The 17,037-nt window shown below is 42.3% G+C and overlaps 1 protein-coding gene across 1 annotated transcript in view; it reads left to right on the top strand.

Moving 5' to 3' along the window:
* Positions 1–16,398, top strand: part of LOC119926947 (carbonic anhydrase 13-like) — a 43,441-nt gene extending 27,043 nt beyond the window's left edge. Inside the window, exons 4-7 of the mRNA XM_038745422.1 lie at positions 2,199–2,294; positions 7,643–7,705; positions 9,856–10,011; positions 15,998–16,398. Coding sequence (XP_038601350.1) covers positions 2,199–2,294; positions 7,643–7,705; positions 9,856–10,011; positions 15,998–16,120 — 438 coding nt within the window. The 3' untranslated portion in view covers positions 16,121–16,398. The remainder of the gene's footprint in view (positions 1–2,198; positions 2,295–7,642; positions 7,706–9,855; positions 10,012–15,997) is intronic.
* The last annotated feature ends 639 nt before the right edge of the window (positions 16,399–17,037 follow it).

Here is a 17,037-nt window from a genome sequence, read left to right as displayed (position 1 = left end):
TTAGTACAATGCTCTAGACATAGCGCTCAATAAATACGATTGAATATAGTGGTAGTAGTGGTAGTATTTATTATGTACTTACTGAGTGCAGAGCAGTGTTACTAAATTCTGGGAAAGAGTATTCAGGTGGGAATTAGACACAGGCCCAGTCCCTTGAGGGGTTAACAATCTATGACTATAATGGTGAAATGGTTAACTTAAAGGAGGGAATTACCATAAAGCCAAGCCGACTCTTTCTTTTTCTTTTTAATGGACTACCTAAAACTAGAGTTGTCTGTAAATTCTAGACTGTGAGCTTCTTGTGGGCAGGGATCATATCCACTAACTCTGTTATATTCTTCCTAGTGCTTAATAATAATAATAATGATAATGATGGCATTTATTAAGCACTTACTCTGTGTAAAGCACTGTTCTAAGCACTAGGGAGGTTACAAGGTGATCAGGTTGTCCCACGGGGGCTCACAGTCTTAATCCCCATTTTACAGATGAGGTAACTGAGGCACAGAAAAGTTAAGTGACTTGCCCAAAGTCACATAGCTGACAATTGGCAGAGCTGGTACTTGAACCCATGGCTTCTGATTCTAAAGCCCATGCTCTTTCCACTGAGCCACGCTGCTTCTCAATACAGTCCTGTGCACAGTGTAAGTGTGTAATAAATACCAAGCTAGACTTCACTGGGGGAGTTCTTAGCCTGCTTGACCTCTGACTTCTATCCATTTGATCCTTGCCCTTTTAAGTCAATCTCAAAAATGTTTCTTTTACAAAAAAGGTTTTTTTTTTTCTCACCGTGATGATTTTCTTTCCTACGGGTCCAGTGGGTTCACCTTCAGCCCTTCAGTTCTTGTTTGGAGAGCTTCATGTTCACCTATCCCACTGGCAAAGCCCTCAGGAGTGCCCTATTCAGAGTCCAGCGGACCAAGCTCTACCATAGGACCAGAAGCAAAACCTACAGCTGGTGGCTGCTGTCTCTGCCTGGGCCAGGGTCAGGGGGAGGGAAAATTCAAGGCACTTGAGGGAAGCGAGGGGGGTGGTGTGGCAGGCCAGGCCAGGTGGCTGCCTGGATGCTGCCTGGGGACTGGGGGCTGTGAATGGCTTCACAGCCATTTTTTTTAAAGGTAAAAAAATCTTCCTTTTCCACAATAAATTTGGCAGTGCCTAGAACCACACAGGACCTCAATAGACCCTCCATAAATATTCTTAAGGAAATGCCCTTAAGCTTGGGTACAAAAAGTACTTTAGGGTGTTAGTATGCTTTACTGCTGACCTACAGGCAGACATTGTGCTGTCTGCTTCAGCATCATCGATTTTAACTTCTGCTCCATCTTCGACAGGTCGGGGACGGTGACCTCTTGTTTTGCTTGTGTCTAACGTGAAGGGGCGGTCTCCTGGGAAACAGCATGGCTTAAATTCATTCATTCAATCATTTTTATTGAGCACTTACTGTGTGCAGAGCTCTGTACTAAGTACTTGGAAAGTACAGTTCAGCAACAAATAGACAATCCCTGCCCACAGCGGGCTCACAGTCTTTGAATAGAGTATGGGCCTGGCAGTCAGAAGGACCTGCGTTCTTACCCCGGCTCCTCTGCCTGTCTGCTCTGTGACCTCGGGCAAGTCACTTAGCTTCTCTGGGCCTGTTACCACCTCTGTAAAATGGAGATGAAGAGTGTGAGCCTCATGTGGGACAGGGACTAGGTCCTACGTGATTAACTTGTATCTACCCCATAGCTTAGAACAGTTCTTGGCACATAGTGCTTAACAAGTACCACAGTTATTGTTATTATAAATAGTAAAGAGGGAGCCCAAATCAAGGGCAATGGAAATAGTGAGCAGTAAGGTTCCATGGACCATAAGTGGGCACTGGGGAAACCAGACACTTTTCCCACCTTCCCTTCAGGCCAAAATAAGCCCTCTTCTTGTCCTCTCCAGAGGGTGTCAGTGTGCTTCTGCTTCCAGGTGCATACACTCCTCTCCAGCCCTACGTGGTACCTCTGTGAAACCAGTGGAGATGAGAAGTGGGGATGAGGGTGAGGGTGGGGAATGGATCTGGAACAGCAGAGGGGAGTGGGCTTGCAGCTGTCATTTCTGTTCCATAGTTCCAGTGGCCTGGTCAATTTGAAAGGAGATTTTTGTGGTGATGACTCATGCTTAGCCCGGGAGCTTCCCTGTGAAGTTAATAAGGCTGTGCCCTTTCCTTTCAGCTTCATGTTGTTCATTGGAATTCAGACAAATACTCCAGCTTCGTCGAAGCCGCTCATGAGCCTGATGGTCTGGCTGTTCTGGGGATTTTTTTAAAGGTAAGAAAATCTTCCTTTCCATGATAAATTTGGTAGTGCCTAGAACCGCATGGACCCTCACTAGACCCTGCATAAATATTCTTGTGAGGAAATGCCCTTAAGCTTGGGTACAAAAAATACTTTAGGGTGCTGCTATGCTTTACTGCACAGATCACCCAGCTGCCTAGAAAAGTGGCCTGGTGGTGAACTTTATTTTCTGGCAAGGAGAATTGATCAGCCACTTCGCAGCTTAAGCTTCTGGGCAGAGCCAGAGCCAGGGCCAAAGAATTATCCAGGGTTTAGTACCCAGAACAATGCTTGACCCTCTAGGCTATATATATTTCTCTAAATGTACAGATTTCCCTTACCCATGTCCTTTCCCTAGCCTGGAACTCCTTATCTCTCCATATACACCAGACCACCACTGTTCCCAACTTCAAAGAATTATTTAGGTCACATCTACTCCAGGAGGCCTTCCCCGATTAAGGCCTCTTTTCCCTGGCCCCCTATCCCTTCTGTGGGCGTCTATACACTTGGATCTGTGACCTTTGAGGATTTGATATTCTCCCCAGCTTCAATCCCACAACACTTATGAACATATCTTTAAATTATATAAATTATTTATATTAATGTGTGTCTCCCCCACTAGACTGTAAGCTCCATGTGGGCAGGGAATCAGTCAATCAATTAATGATATTTATCGAGCACTTACTATGTGCAGAGCACTGTACTAAGCAATTGGAAAGTAAAGTACAATTCAGCAACAACTAGAGACACAAGTAGGGAATGTGTCTGCCAACTTTGTTGTATTGCACTCTCCCAAGATTGGGTGAGGGAATTGAGAGAATGCTCACCAAAATCAATCAATCAATAAATTCATTCATTCATTCAATCGTATTTATTGAGCACTTTATGCAGAGCCCTGTACTAAGTGCTTGGGAGAGTACAGTACAACAGAGTTAGCAGACACATTCTGTGCCTACAAAGAGCTAGTACAGTGTTCTGCACATAAACACTCAATAAATACCACTGATAATGATGATGATACAGAGTTACTTTTATTTGGTGGCATTTTTCTTCATAAAATATTTGAAGGCAACAAACAAGGGTCTGTTCCAAAAGCACTGTAAGTTGGTTCGGTAAAAATGGAGTGCTAAGTTAAAGAGTGCTTAAGCAAGTGTAGTTTCCCATAGGAAATAATGTAAAGGGCATTAATGGGTTTACAAGAGCCATAAAAAAGTGATAAAACATACAAAACTATAATTAAAAGATTAAATAGTTATGTAAATGTATACCAATAATTCAATATCTGGAATTATATTTTGTACATATGTAAATACAGTAGTAAATTTTCAAAATGATATCTTTTACAGCCTATTCAGCAAAAAACACCTTGTTTTAACATATTTGCCATTATCTATGCTAACTTGATCCACAGGTATCTATGCTAACTTGATCCATGCCTACTATCTAAGCTTAAGTTGAAATAGATTCTAATCATTCTGTCAAATCAGTCAAAATACTTTAAAAGGAGGAATAGGGAATTCCTTAAGTCAAAGTAAACTTTTGCAGCTAAATTAAATAGAAGAATATTATAATGGGGAATGGCTGTATTTATAACCAGGCCTGTCTTTCCCCATTAAATTATAAGCCCCTCAGTGTCAAGAAAAGCATGTTATATATTCTCTAAACACTCAGTACACTACTATGTATATGGGAGGAGCTCGATAAAAAGTGTTGATATTGATATTTTTTGCCAAATAGCCATTAGCAGGGGAGTCCCCCAGCAAAGGATACTTGGCATTCTTGTATTCTTTCAACTGAGGTTCACTCATGATGTTTAACCAAAAGGACAGAATAAGAGAGATGGAAGAGGACTCAGTAGGTCATCTGATCTCAGTGTGGAAACTTTCTGTGGATGAATCAATCAATGGTTTTTATTCATTCATCCAATTGAATTTTACTGAATGCTTTCTGTGTGCATTGCACTCTACTAAGCACTTGGGAGAGTATAGTACAATACAGTTATTATTATTATTATGGGATTTGTTAAGCACTTACTGTGTATCAAGTACTGTACTAAGTGCTGGGGTGGTTACAAGTAAATGGATTGGACACAGCCCATGTGCCACATAGGGCTCACAAACTTAATCCCCATTTTACAGGTGAGGTGACTGAGGCTCAGAGAAGTGAAATGATTTACCCAAGGTCATAAAGCAGACAAGTGTCAGAGCTGGAATTAGAACCCAGATCTTTCCAGGCAGGAGGGCAGGAAAGTGTGGGGAGGAACATGTTTGCTAACACTATATTAAAGTGTACTCTTCCAGGCACTTAGTACAGTGCTCTGAACGTAGTAAGAGCTCAATAAATGCCTTTGATTGATAGATGACTGTATTTATAAATTCAGGCCTGTCTTTTCCCCATAAAATTATAAGCCCCTCAGTGTCAGGGAAAGCATGTTATATATTCCCCCCATTGATTGATGGGTGGAGTGAGACATTAGTATAAATAAAGAGTTTACAAATCTACCTCTCTCTTCCTTGGTAATCTCACATTTCCTTCTGTCTCATGAACATCTCTAAATGTTTGTTTTGCTAGTACCTCAAGATGAGTATATCTCAAAATGAACTCCTCATCTTCCCTCCCAAATCTTTTCCTTCATCTAACTATCCAATCATAATTCAGTTGAATTCAACACCACCATCTTCCACATTTTTCAAGTAACTTTAGTATTATCTTTGACTCCTTCCTCTACTTCAACCAGCATATCCTGCCAGTTCTTCCTTCAGAACATTTTCGGAATCTATTCCTTCCTCTCATCCAAATTGCTGCCATGCTGGTCCAGGCTCCTCTTATATTCCAGTTAGTCTCTTCATTGACCTCCCTGCCTCCAGTCTCTTTCACCACTCCATTCTGCTGCTTGAGTATTTTTCTTAGATTTCCTTCTGCTCTATCTCCTCATTTCTCCCAAACCTCCAGTGGTTACCCATCCCTGTCCACATCAAACAGAAACTCCTGAATTCAAATTCAAGGCACTCAATCAGTTCTCCTATTATCTACTGTCCATTTATTATTTTTTGACTGCATCTTTGCTTGCAGGCTTCATTCCTCTCAAGCCAACGTACTCATTGTATCTTGTTGTTGTCACATTGCCAGGATCCGCCCTTTCCTCTCCATCCAAACCGCTACACTGCTCGTTCAAGCTCTCATCCTATCCCGTCTGGACTACTGTATCAGCCTCCTCTCCGATCTCCCATCCTCTTATCTCTCCCCACTTCAATCCATACTTCACGCCACTGCCCGGATTGTCTTTGTCCAGAAACGCTCTGGGCATGTTACTCCCCTCCTCAAAAATCTCCAGTGGCTACCAATCAACCTACGCATCAGGCAGAAAATCCTCACCCTCGGCTTCAAGGCTGTCCATCACCTCGCCCCCTCCTACCTCACCTCCCTTCCCTCCTTCTACAGCCCAGTCCACACCCTCCACTCCTCTGCCGCTAATCTCCTCACCGTGCCTCGTTCTCGCCTGTCCCAACGTCGACCCCTGGCCCACGTCATCCCCCTGGCTTCGAATGCCTGCCCTCCCCCACATCCACCAAGCTAGCTCTCTTCCTCCCTTCAAGGCCCTACTGAGAGCTCACCTCCTCCAGGAGGCCTTCCCAGACTGAGCCCCCTCCTTCCTCTCCCCCTCGTCCCCCTCTCCATCCCCCCCGCCTTACCTCCTTCCCTTCCCCACAGCACCTGTAAATAGGTATATATGTTTGTACATATTTATTACTCTATTTATTTATTTTACTTGTACATATCTATTCTATTTTATTTTGTTAATATGTTTTGTTTTGTTCTCTGTCTCCCCCTTCTAGACTGAGCCCACTGTTGGGTAGGGACCGTCTCTATATGTTGCCAACTTGTACTTCCCAAGTGCTTAGTACAGTGATCTGCACACAGTAAGCGCTCAATAAATACGATTGATTGATTGATTGTTGTTGCCTAGACTTCTTGCCACACCTTCCCTCCCACCTGGCATTCCTTCCCCTTTCCCATCCGGCAGACCACTTTTCTCCCCATAATCAAAGCTCTTCTGAAAACACATCTCTTCCGAGAGGCCTACCCAATTAATTTCTCAACTTCCTACCCTACGTCCCCCCAGCCCCAATGCCTCTTCAGTACTTCTGCACTTGGGTACCCACCCCTCCCTTGCTCCCTGTAGCACTTAAGTACATTACTTTATACCCTATTGCTTCCTCCCACCTGTAGTTTATTTCCCCAACTAGATATTAAACTCCTTAAATGCAGGGACCAGGAATTCTAATTCTGATGTACTCCTCTCTCAAGCACTCAATAACAGTGTGCTCAATAAATAAATACTATTGATTGATTGATTGACCCAGCTCCTAAGCAAGTGGATGCTAAAATGTTCCAAGACAGACAACTCATCATCGCTGGTATTTATTGAGCATTTACTGTGTGCAGAGCACTGTACTAAGTGCTTGGGTGAGTACAATACAGTGGAGTTATTAGACATGTTCTCTGGCCACAGTGAACTTACAGCTTTGATTTTATATTTTCTTAAAGGCCTTCAGAATTGGAGACTTACAGACTCTCTTTGTAGCCATCATCAGTGTTTAACAAATCCATGCAGTCAGAATGTTTTTCCTTCTGTCTAACTGAACGTTCCCTTGCTACAATTTAAACTTATTTCCTTCAGTTTGATCTTCAGTGAGAAGAGTTTGTGGAAGCTGAGCAGCCGCTCTACAGTGAAACAAAACAAATAAAAATGTCCTAAATGGCAAATACCTCTTCAGGTCGGAAGTTTCAAAGTTTGGGATTCTTCTCTTCAATCAATGTTGTCAGTTTTCACCAAGTTAGGAGTAAGATTATTATGAGGTTTGGAAGTAGTTGCCTGCTGGGGTGTGCAAGTGGCCAGAAAGGGTGAAACATTATTGAAGTTGTCCAGGATGCATCTTAGAATCCCGTAAAGACTTACAGAGGTGAAGACTGTGAGCCTGCTGTTGGGTAGGGACCGTCTCTATGTGTTGCCGCCTTGTACTTCCCAAGCGCTCTGCACGCAGTAAGCGCTCAATAAATACGAATGAATGAATGAATGAAGAAAATATCAGTTAACCAGAGTCCAGTGAAGGATGCAGCCAGTTCAGCTAAAGGGTAGTGTTGCTTCATGTTGTTATTATGCTTCATTTACCATGAGGATAGAACAGCAGGTGAATGAGACCTTCAGTCCCGAACACTTGCCATCTGTCTCAGCGTGGCTTAGCTTGTTTAATGGGTGATTTGAAAAATATGGATGATGGGGAATTTGACACATGTGAGATCCTCAAAAGCCACATTTTTTTTGATGTTTGTGTTTGCAGAGAGGAGAACATAATTTGCAGCTGCAAAAAATTACAGATATTCTGGATGCCATAAAAGAAAAGGTAAAGTCAGTGTCTGTTTTTTCACATCTACAGCATTACTAGAATTTCTAGTCTCTTCTGCCGTAACTCATTTTCATTCATTCATTCATTGTCATATTTATTGAGCGCTTACTGTGTGCAGAGTACTGTACTAAGTGCTTGGGAAGTACAAGTTGGCAACATATAGAGACGGTCCCTACCCAACAGTGGGCTCACAGTCTAGAAGGGGGAGACATACAACAAAACAAAACATATTAACAAAATAGAATAAATTTGTACAAGTAAAATAGAGTAATAAATATGTACAAACATATATACATATTCATTCATTCAATCGTATTTATTGAGTGCTTACTGTGTGCAGAGCACTGTACTAAGCGCTTGGGAAGTACAATTTGGCAACATATAGAGATGGTCCCTACCCAACAGTGGGCTCACAGTCTAGAAGGGGGAGACAGAACAAAACAAAACATATTAACAGAATAAAATAGAATAAATATGTACAAGTAAAATAAATAGAGTAATAAATACGTACAAACATATATACATACATACAGGTGCTGTGTGGAAGGGAAGGAGGTAAGGTGGGGGGGACAGAGAGGGGGAGGAGGGGGAGAGGAAGGAGGGGGCTCAGTCTGGGAAGGCCTCCTGGAGGAGGTGAGCGCTCAGTAGGGCTTTGAAGGGAGGAAGAGAGCTAGCTTGGCGGATGTGCGGAGGGAGGGCATTCCAGGCCAGGGGGATGATGTGGGCCGGGGGTCGACGTCGGGACAGGTGAAAATGAGGCACGGTGAGGAGATTAGCGGGAGAGGAGCAGAGGGTGTGGGCTGGGCTATAGAAGGAGAGAAGGGAGGTGAGGTAGGAGGGGGCGAGGTGATGGAGAGCCTTGAAGCCGAAGGTGAGGAGTTTTTGCCTGATGCATAGGTTGATTGGTAGCCACTGGAGATTTTTGAGGAGGGGAGTAACATGCCCAGAGCATTAGAAGCTGGGACCTGGAAACAGATATTACTGTTATTTTGGAACGTTTTGGCTTACACTTGACTGGATAATAATAATAATAATAATTATTATTATTATGGTATTTGTTAAGTGCTTACTGTGTGCCAAGCACTGAATTAGAGAAACTACTGGTAGTAGTAGTGGTGGTAGTGGCACACCACTAGTATACCAAAAAATCTCCAGTGTCTACCAGTCAACCTACGCATCAAGCAAAAACTCCTCACTTTCGGCTTAAAGGCTCTGCATCATCTCGCCCCCTCCTACCTCACCTCCCTTCTCTCCCTCTACAGCCCAGCCCGCACCCTCCACTCCTCTGCCGCTAACCTCCTCACTGTGCCGCGTTCTCACCTGTCCCGCCGTCGACCCCCGGCCCACGTCCTCCCCCTGGCCTGGAATGCCCTCCCTTCACACATCCACCAAGCTAGCTCTCTTCCTCCCTTCAAAGCCCTACTGAGAGCTCACCTCCTCCAGGAGGCCTTCCCAGAGTAAGCCCCCTTCTTCCTCTCCCCCTCCCCAGCCCCCCAGCCCTGCATCCTTCCTCTCCCCACAGCACCTGTATATATGTTTGTACAGATTTATTACTCTATTTTACTTGTACATATTTACTATTCTATTTTGTTAATGATGTGCATCTAGCTTTATTTCTATGTATTTTGATGACTTGACACCTATCCACATGTTTTGTTTTGTTGTCTGTCTCCCCCTTCTAGACTGTGAGCCCGTTGTTGGGTAGGGACTGTCTCTATATGTTGCCAACTTGTACTTCCCAAGCATTTAGTACAGTGCTCTGCACACAGTAAGCACTCAATAAAAACGATTAAATGAATGAATGAATGAATTTTCCATGTTCAATTGGTAAAGTAGGGAAGGATTCTTAATTAGCTTTAGGAATCCTTGTTAAAGTTAGCATGATACCAATCACTGATGTTGAATAATTACAGGTGACCTCATGGGGGCAACAGGTTTTAAAAAGCATGCTTGTGTATTTAGAGGTATAAAAACTTATTTTCTTTGTTAAAACACACTAAATAATTTGATGATGTAAAGCAAATATATGCAAGTAAGCTATGCTTTAAATTGCATTCTAATTCATGGCTAGAAATCTTTCTTAAAGCAAAATAAAAGTCTTTGGGGTACAATGAAATCACCTTTAGATCGTCTCCCTTTTTCCACAGGGCAAACAAATGCGCTTCACCAATTTTGATCCGTTATCTTTACTTCCTCTGACTCGAGACTACTGGACATACCCTGGTTCCCTCACTGTTCCACCTCTTCTTGAGAGTGTCATCTGGATCATTTTTAAACAACCCATAAGCATCAGCTCACAACAGGTACCCACGGAACTGTCTATTAACCATCTTATTTTTCCCGTTTTTACAAAGGAGACTTGTCTTAGTAACTTAATCACATCAAATAGTCTTTCATGGTTCAAAGTCTGTTTCAAATAACAACATAAGTATATGTGGTGGGATTGATCGAGCAATCAATCAGTGGTATTTATTAAGTGGTTACTTTATGCGGAGCACTGTAGTAAGTGCTTGGATGAGTACAATATAACATTTCCCTGCCTGGGCCTTTCTCCAGAGGCCAGGGTCTTGAGGAGAGGAACTCAACTTTCTTGCAGTATCTCTCAGAGATCAATCAGTCAATCAGCGGTAGTAATTAAGTGTTTACGATATACAGAGCCTTCTACTGAAGGGAGAGTACAATACAAGAGAGTTGGTAGACATGATCCCTTCCCTTCAAGGAGCCTATGCTCTAGTTGGAATGGTAAGAGGCATCAGTTTCTTCTTGGATCCTGCTCCTTCTGGATCCCTAACTGCTCCCCAGACTCCAGGCCGGCTTGCTCTAAGCTTCCCCAAGTGTTTTTGGGGAAGAACCAGAGGCTTTTCTGGTTGCTTTGGGTGAGGTTTCAGGGCCTTTAGCTGACCAGAGTGAAACTCATCAGAGTATATATGTTCATTTTAGGCAAAAGGCAGTCTTCTTTCTCCAAATGCCTAGCTTCCTCCCACCCCTAATCTCCCCAACATGTGCATCTGAGCCTTCCCAAAGCTAGGCAGGCCATGATTCAGAGCTCAGGGAAAAATTTCAGGATTTATGCCAGTGTTTGGCTATTAAAGAACTTTGGCACAGGAAGCTGGAGCCTAATCAGTCAATAAGTCAATCGTATATATCGAGAAGCAGCATGATTTAGTGGATAGAGCACGGTCCTGGGAGTCAGAAGGACCTAAGTTCTAACCCTGGTTCCGACACTTGTCTACTGTGTTACTTTGGGCAAGTCATTTCACTTCTTTGTGCCTCAGTTACCCCACCTGTAAAATGGGATTAAGACTGTGAGCCCCGTGTGGGACAGAGGTTGTGTCTAACCTGGTTAGCTTATATCTACCCCAGATCTTAGAATAGTCCTTAGCACATAGTAAGCACTTAACAAATGTCATCATTGCTATTACTATTTATGGAGTGCTTACTGTGTGCAGAGCACTGTACTAAGCATCTGGGAAAGTACAATACAGTGGAGCTGGTAGGTATCTTTCCTGCCCACAAAAACTTAAGAAACCCAGGTCAAATGCTTCTACTTTCCATTTTTATTGATGCAAATGTTTTTGGGTTTTTTTCCATCTTTGGACTCAAACACCAAAGCACTAAATTCTTGGTGTGGTAATTTCACACTATTCCTATTTCCAGTCCTTGTGTGAACACATTCATCATCCTTTTTAATTAAGAAGGAGTGAATGTTGCATCTCCCCTGGACCTGTGAAATATTTTATTGATTTTAAGCCAAGATAAGCTCTTCACACTGTCCCAACTCACTGAATATTGCTTCACTCCCCTTTCCCTTTGACTGTGTACACTGGGGCCTGCTCTGCTTTGGGATTTGGATTTAACAGTTTTAAATCCCTGCATAGGTGGTTACGCAGGGATCCTTGGTTTATCCAGAAATTCTGGAGTCCTGTATTTTAAGGTCCCTCTTTGAGACCTCAAATTTTTACTGACTGGATTTTTCCCTGTTAGCCATGATTTCTTACAGGACAAACCTGTGGTTCAGGGTTTTCCTAATAGCAATGGTGTTTGGGATGTATCTGCCCCAAGTACCTCAACGTCAACTGACTGAACAGTCTTACTGACAATCTTTCAGGCTTTTCTATTCCCTCTTCACTGTCCCTTCACCTGCTGCTGCTCTTGGGGGTGTCATTTTGTGGGTATCAGGGTGATTCCAAGATGCCAAGTTAGGGAGGAAATTGGTATTCATTGAGTGCTCACTGTCTGGAAAACACTGTACTAAGTGCTTGGGAGTGTACAAAACAAAGGAGTTGATGGCCACAATTCCTACCCACACCAACACAAAGGAGCAGCTCGCTTGGACCTGCTCGCTTGTCTCCATAGACCTAATCTGGCATAAATGCTCACTGTGCTGCATTTCAACCAAAGAGCCAGTTCCCTCTTTCTTGGACTGATGGAAAACAAGCTTGGTTTCCCAACAGCCGTGAAGAAGTAGCATTTACTCATATGCCTTTGGATTTTTCATTTGTTTTCTATGAATAAAAAATAACTTTTTCATTTTATCAAATAATGGAAACTTCAGTCTATAACACTCTGCCTATTAGAGGGGGAAGTGTTGTGTACGTGGGTCATGCCAGACACGAAATACCTTTTATGAAGAAAATGAGCACACAGTCTTTTTCAGTTAGGAGGCTTTTGGAGCCCTGAAGTGTGTTACTGCACCAGTATGTTATGCTCAGTTCTTCTCTAAAGTGGGGATTACTTTCTTGCAGAACTCCACATTGAGAAAACCTTGTGTTTATAGGATTGTACACACATGTCAGTCATCACACAACTCTTTCTTTAGCATATCATTATGCTCACCCAAATAAATGCACACAGCGTCTTACTCCAGTGCATGGTCAAAACATGAGTTTTGGAAGAATTGAGTCTGTAGATAAAAATCAGGTTAGATTTTTTTCTTCATCTGCTGTGTGACCTTGGGCAAGTCACCTAACTTCTCCGTGACTCAGTTTCCCCAACTGTAAAATGGGAATTAAATCCTACCCCCTCTTACTCTGTGAGCCCCATGTGGGACAGAGACTGTGTTCAACCTGATTAACTTGTATCTGTCCCAGCACTTAGAACAGTCCTTGGTGCATAGTAAGTGCTTAACAAATACAATAATAATAATAATAATAATAATAATAACTGGTACTTACTGAGCTCCAACTGAGAGCAAAACACTGAAATAAGCACTTGGAAAAGTCTTGGCTTGAATTATCCAGATTTCATCTTCCTGTGTTAACCAGATAATTATTAATTCCTTCGCTTAGCTCAAGATAATTTAGTTTTAATTAATGCTAACACTTTCTGATATTTATGTTTTATTACAGTTTTTTCCACTTCCAAAACATTTCTTATATATCTCATCTGGATTGCTTGTCAAGTAACAGATGAACTTGAGAGAGAGGTTTGCACAAAACTGAATGCTGTCTTATTTACAGGAATTTTCACCTGTCTTTTTATTGTCTAAGCTTTGCTCTTGTCCTGGGGGTGTAGTTTCTTGTCTCAGGCTGGTCACTTAAATGCCATATCTGTTAAAAAAGTGAAGTGAAGTGAGACAGGTATTCAGTTAATTTAAAAAACAAACAAAAATCCAAAACACCCCCACCCTCACCAACATTTATGTCTCAATTATGTGGGTTTTTCCTGTGGAAACAATTTATTTTCAGCCTGAATTACCTAGATAATTCCTTCAATCCTCCATTTATATTTGCTATTGCAGATATTTGCTGCCAACATTAGCGTGGCTCAGTGGAAAGTGCACGGGTTTGGGAGTCAGAGTCATGACTGAGCCCACTGTTGGGTAGGGACCGTCTCTATATGTTGCCAATTTGTACTTCCCAAGCGCTTAGTACAGTCCTCTGCACACAGTAAGAGCTCAATAAATACGATTGATTGATTCATGGGTTCTAATCCCGGCTCTACCACTTGTCTGTTGTGTGACCTTGGGCAAGTCATTTAACTTCTCTGTGCCTCAGTTCCCTCATCTGTAAAATGGAGATTAAGACTGTGAGCCCCACATGGGACAATCTGATTACCTTGAATCTACCCCAGTGCTTAGAACAGTGCTTGGCACACAGTAAGCACTTAACAAATACCATCATCATCATAATCTTCTAGACTGTGAGCACGTCTTCTAGACTGTGAGCCCGTTGTTGGGTAGGGATCGTCTCTATATGTTGATGACTTGTACTTCCCAAACGCTTAGTAGAGTGCTCTGCACACAGTAAGCGCTCAATAAATATGATTGAATGAATGAATAATCATCGTGATATGTATTTATCATTAAGGAAAAATAATGTAAAAAATAATGTAAAAATGTTGTATTCCTCAACTGCCCACTTTAGAAATTTCTGGGTTTTAATATTGGGTATCCCATTTTCCTTCCATGTGACCTTGGGAAAGTCACTTTCCTCTGTGGCTCAGATTTCTCATCTATAAAATGAGGGTTCAATTCTTGTTCTCCTTCCTACTTACACTATAAACCCCATGTGGGACAGGAACTGTATCTGACTTGATTTTCTTGCATTTATCCCAGTATTTACTACAGGGGTTGGCACATAGTGATAATAATAATATCCTCATTATCAGAAGTTGTCTTTGGCTCTCTCTATCCCAACCAGTCTTAAGGATGAAACCGAGAGTTTCCCCAGTTCGGTGTGGTGGAAGTTTGGCATAGGTGTGTTCTCCTGGGAAGGGACAACTTCATCCTGTGATGTGAAAGGTTTTCAGGATGAGTTCAGAAGCTGTGGGTCAGTTACCTACTTTGGGAACTGGTCCACCTGTTTATGACTATACTAAACTCTAGAGCAAATGGGAGCATTGTGCTCAGGCAATGTACTCCATGGTTCTCTGGCCCAGCCAGTAGCTGGCCATACATACCTGGTCCTGAGGGACTGCCCCAGCTTCTTTGGTCTCCACATCTCCAACGCTGTCCTCCAAGCTTGGCTCCACAGTGCAGCAAGAACAGTTTCCTCAAGTGTTGATGTCACCATGAGCTTCCCCATTCCTGGAAGCCAGTAGTAGCTTGCCATTTGAATCGAGTCTAAACTCTTGGCTTTGTGCTTGCTTCAGACCCCCACCATTGGATTGGCTCTTGGCTAACAACCCCTTCTCTCTCCACACTCTACACACTGTGGTCTGTTCATGTCAAGCCAGCTTGTCCTCTGCCTTCACACATAACTCTCTGGATCCTGAGCTGTTCCTTGGTGTGGAAAGGCCCTTCACCCTTTTCACCAAACCTGGCCCTTCCCTTGTCCGAAGAGCTACCATCTTGGCCAGTGCCTTAGTCGCTATAGCTTTATACTTATACTTTTGTGTATTTGTCTTGGCCTAGTCTCCCCCATTAGATCATTAACACCTTCAGATAGGAACCGTTTTATTCTTCCTCTGTAACATAATAATAAAATGAATAAATAATTATGGTACTTGTTAAGCTCTTACTATGTGCTAAGCACTGAGTTAGATATAAGGTAAACAAGTTGGACACAGTCCTTGTCCCACATGGGGCTGACAATCCCCAATTTACAGACGAGGTAACTGAGGCACAGGAAAGTGAAGTGACTTGCCCAAAGTCACACAGCAGACATTTGGCAGAGCCAGGATTAGAACCCAGGTTCTTCTGACTCCCAGCCCCATGCTCTATCCACTAAGCCACACTGCTTCTCACAACATCTGGTTTCTGGCATAGCATTACTATCTGTGCCTGGGATAGGGTTAATCAACACTGTTAATGGCTGACTTTGGTACCTCAGTACAACTCCCAAGGAGCTGTCCTGTCCAAAAACTATATAGTCTCCCTCAATAATTAACCCAGCTCTTTCATGGGTGAGTAAAGATGAACTGAACAGACAAAGCCATTACACAATAGTGAATATCCCAATCTTCTTTTAAAGAAAGGGAGCAGAGACATCAGTTTTTCTCAGGTGTTGAATGGCAGCCACTGAAGTTTTTAAGGTTCATTCATTCATTCATTCAATCATATTTATTGAGCGCTTACTGTGTGCACAGCACTGTACTAAGCGCTTGGGAAGTACAAGTTGGCAACATAAGGTTATAGAAGACAGAACACCATGGGCAACAAAACCATTAATGGAGGGGCTCAGCTGCCCAAAAAGATCATGCGATCTTTATTCTAGAAAAGTTTATTTTTCTCCTTCACTTTTTGGATAAAGGAAAAGGTGGTAAGTATCTCATCCTCATGTGCTCTCTGTTTTGTTGGGGCTGGTGTGACATTTCTGTGCTAAAATTGAGACCTCTTCTCTTCCACAGCTGGCCAAATTCCGCAGCCTCTCGTGTACTGCTGAGGGTGAGGCAGCTGATTTCATGTTGAGCAATCACCGTCCTCCACAACCTCTGAAGGGCCGGAAAGTGAGAGCTTCTTTTCGCTCCTGAGCACAGCTGTTTAGGAAATTAACTTATTTTTAAATCCAGTCTCTGTTCTTCTTTACAGCTGCACCTACTAGAGACCCTTTTGGCCTCTGAGTTACAACAGCACATTTATTAATAAACCAAAATCTCTTGACCAGACTATCAAACCAAACCTAATTTTTCTGCCTTAAATTTGCCTTCTTTAGTTTGTGTGCATGTGAAGTTTTTTCACTTGATTCAGAGCCTCTGTGAAGCTGTGGGAAAACTCACTGACAGATAGCAAACTCAATCTTTAAACAAGCTTAGGTCCTCATAGGAATTCAAATTGATCCATTCCTTGTAGTGCTGATTATAAAAATTTCAATTTTTAATTCTAGACACTTAAAATGTTTCTGACTAAATGATAGTATCTCAGAATGTTTCAACTGATTTCTCAAGTACTGATACCACCAGAGATTTTGCATTTTTAAAAACCTAAAGTAGTCATTGATAGGAGTACCAAGCCAGAAGAAATTTATATTTCCCCAAGTGCAAAATTCACCAATGGGGATTAAGACTCTGAGCCCCATGTGGGACATGCTTGTGTCCAACCTGATTAGCTTGCATCTACCCAAGTGCTTAGGACTGTGTCCAACCCGATTTGCTAGAACCACCCCAGCGCTTAGTACAGTGACTGGCATGTAGTAAGCACTTAACAAATGCCATAATAATAATAATTATTATTATTATTACTATTAATATTATTACAGTGCCTGGCACGTAGCAAGCACTTAACAAATACCATAAAAACCCCCACTATGGTGAATCTTGGCCAACTATGAAATGCTATTTAAATTCTAATATAATATGGTCAAATTGCATTTTAATTAAATTTCATTTAATTAACCTTTATTTTTCAAAGCTACAGTTAATTTGGGGGATCGTCACAAAGTTTCACAACA

Source organism: Tachyglossus aculeatus, chromosome 4 (assembly GCF_015852505.1).
Source record: "Tachyglossus aculeatus isolate mTacAcu1 chromosome 4, mTacAcu1.pri, whole genome shotgun sequence".
NCBI classification, from domain to species: Eukaryota; Metazoa; Chordata; class Mammalia; order Monotremata; family Tachyglossidae; genus Tachyglossus; species Tachyglossus aculeatus.
The sequence above is the reverse complement of the archived record's forward strand: the minus strand, read 5'-3'. Positions and strand labels throughout refer to the sequence as shown.